Genomic DNA, 2,266 nt, shown 5'->3' with positions numbered 1-2,266 from the left:
GTAGTTCTTCCGGAAGCCGGCTTGCTCCCTCGGTTGTTGTTCGTCGAGATAACATGACAAACTGTTCAGAATTATCTTTGTGAACAGCTTATACACATGAAGCAGCAGGCAAATGGGTCGGTAGTTCTTTAGATCTTCTGTATCACCCTTCTTATGTTGCAGGATGGTATTTGACTCTTTCCACTGCGATGGAATTCTTTCCTCGTTTAGACAGAGCATGAATCGCTCGGCGAGGATTTTCCAGAGCTGCTCTCTGCCTGACTTTAACACCTCCTATGTTATGCCGTCTTTCCCTGGCGCCTTTCCGTTTTTCATCGACCCGATGGTTCTTTCGGCTTCACTGACAAGGATAGGTGGCACATTTTCTTCCATCTCGCTCTTATCGTTTACCGGAACTCCATCTGTATTATTCATGGTCGTCACCTCCGATCTATACAGTGCCATGTCCCTCTTGAGGCTCTTCTTTTCCTCTGCGGCCTTCAGGAGCTTCTCCATTCGGTATGCCTCAAAGTCCCTCTTCAGTTGCTGATGAATCACTCTGCTGAGAAGGGAATATTCAAGGTGATCTTCAATAGTCCTCCTCATATTTTTCCTCTTCTCGAGTAACTTCGTAGTTTCCTCCGAGACTCTTCCCTTCTTCTCTCTCAGACACACTCCATTAGCCTTCCTTAAACACTCCTTCAGTTTCCCTATCAGTGAGTTGTAGTCATCATTTATGTCGTCTCCTTTGCACCAGGTTTCCTGCATGAGGGCTTCTTGCAGCTTCGTCTCGTAGAAGACTCGGACGCGTTTTCTATCCGACGCCAAATGCAGCGCCTTCTCCCTCGTCCCGTCAATGACGACCCTCGCCCTCACCAGACGATGATCGCTGCCGGTAATGAATGGCGTCACGACAGAGGCGTCAAGTAATATGCGTCGCTTATCGACCAGGATGTAGTCGATCTTGTTTCGATGCTCAGAGTTCGGCGACACCCAGGTCCATCTCTTCTTCTCCTTCTTCCTGAATAGGCTGTTTCCGATGTAGAGTCAACTATGCGAACCTGTTCGTTGGCTACGTTGAGGCCCAAATATTCTCAAGTTTCACTAGTCCCACTCCCGAACTATACAGCCGTTATATTGACGACTGTATCGGCGCGACCTCACTCTCCCGAGAACATCTAGACTAATTCCTCTCTTTTGTCAAATCTTTCCATCCTGCCCTTCACTTCTCTTGCACAATCTCTGAAACCTCTGTCTCCTTTCTGGACATTTCGGTCAGCATTCCTCCCTCCACTCTCACCACCTCTATCCACTACAAACACACAGAATCACACACATACCTCAACTTCTCTTCCTCTCACCCTAAACACATCAAGCTATCCATCCCCTATTCCCAATTCTTCCGTCTACGCAGATTCTGTAGTGACAACCATGACTTTGAGACTCATTGCTCGCCACTTCATCTTACGTGGATATCCCCTCACCACTATCCAAACCGCCCTTACCAGAGCACGTTCTGTGGAACGTGCATCTCTCCCCCTGAACCCGCCCGCCGTCTCCCAAAGCCCTTTTCCCCACATCTACCACGCCACCACCCTACCTCTCCAATGCACCATTCTCCGAGCTTTCCGGCGACTCCAGTCCGACCCCTCCACTTCACACATCTTCCCTAACCGACCCCTCCCCTCCTTCAAATGAGCCCACAGCCTACGAGACCCCTTGGTCCACAACTTCTTCCCCAACCCAACCTCCCAACCCGGCTCGTTCCCTTGCTCCCGCCCACGCTGCTGCACTTTCCCTTGCCTCTCCAATACCACCCTCCTCACAGGGACCCATCATCGACCCTATCACATCACTGACTCCTTCACCTGCACTTCTACCAATATCATCTACAGCATCTGCTCTATCTGTCCTCTTTACATCGGTCGAACGGGACTCCACTTGGCTGACCGCTTCGTGGAACACCGAGACATCCGACTCGGCAATGACACTCCGGTCTCACGCCATTTCCGTTCTACCGGTCATTCTTTGCAACACCTGTACGTGTTCGGATTGTTCTTGCACAGGGGCCAGCCAGACTCCCGTTTGCGCCGTGAACAGGGATTAATCTTCTGTCTTCGCTCCTTTGAGCCACATAAGCTCAACTCTCCTCCCCTCTTCATCTAACCTCCTCCCCTTGCCTCTCTCCTCTCTCACCTAATTCCTCCCACCCACCTCTCCTCTCTTGCTCCGACTCCTACTCCTCTTTACTCCTCTCTTTTCTCTTCTCTTCTCTTCACTCCTACCC

At 50.7% G+C, this 2,266-nt stretch overlaps 1 protein-coding gene across 1 annotated transcript; it reads right to left on the bottom strand.

The window, feature by feature from the left end:
• Positions 1-273: 273 nt before the first annotated feature.
• On the bottom strand, positions 274-747 carry LOC106879273 (uncharacterized). Its single transcript, XM_014928769.1, has one exon. It carries the CDS (start codon positions 745-747, stop codon positions 274-276), a length of 474 nt encoding a protein of 157 aa, XP_014784255.1.
• Between the last annotated feature and the right edge of the window lie 1,519 nt (positions 748-2,266).

The sequence above is a fragment of the Octopus bimaculoides genome, chromosome 1 (assembly GCF_001194135.2).
Source record: "Octopus bimaculoides isolate UCB-OBI-ISO-001 chromosome 1, ASM119413v2, whole genome shotgun sequence".
NCBI lineage: Eukaryota > Metazoa > Mollusca > Cephalopoda > Octopoda > Octopodidae > Octopus > Octopus bimaculoides.
The sequence above is the reverse complement of the archived record's forward strand: the minus strand, read 5'-3'. Positions and strand labels throughout refer to the sequence as shown.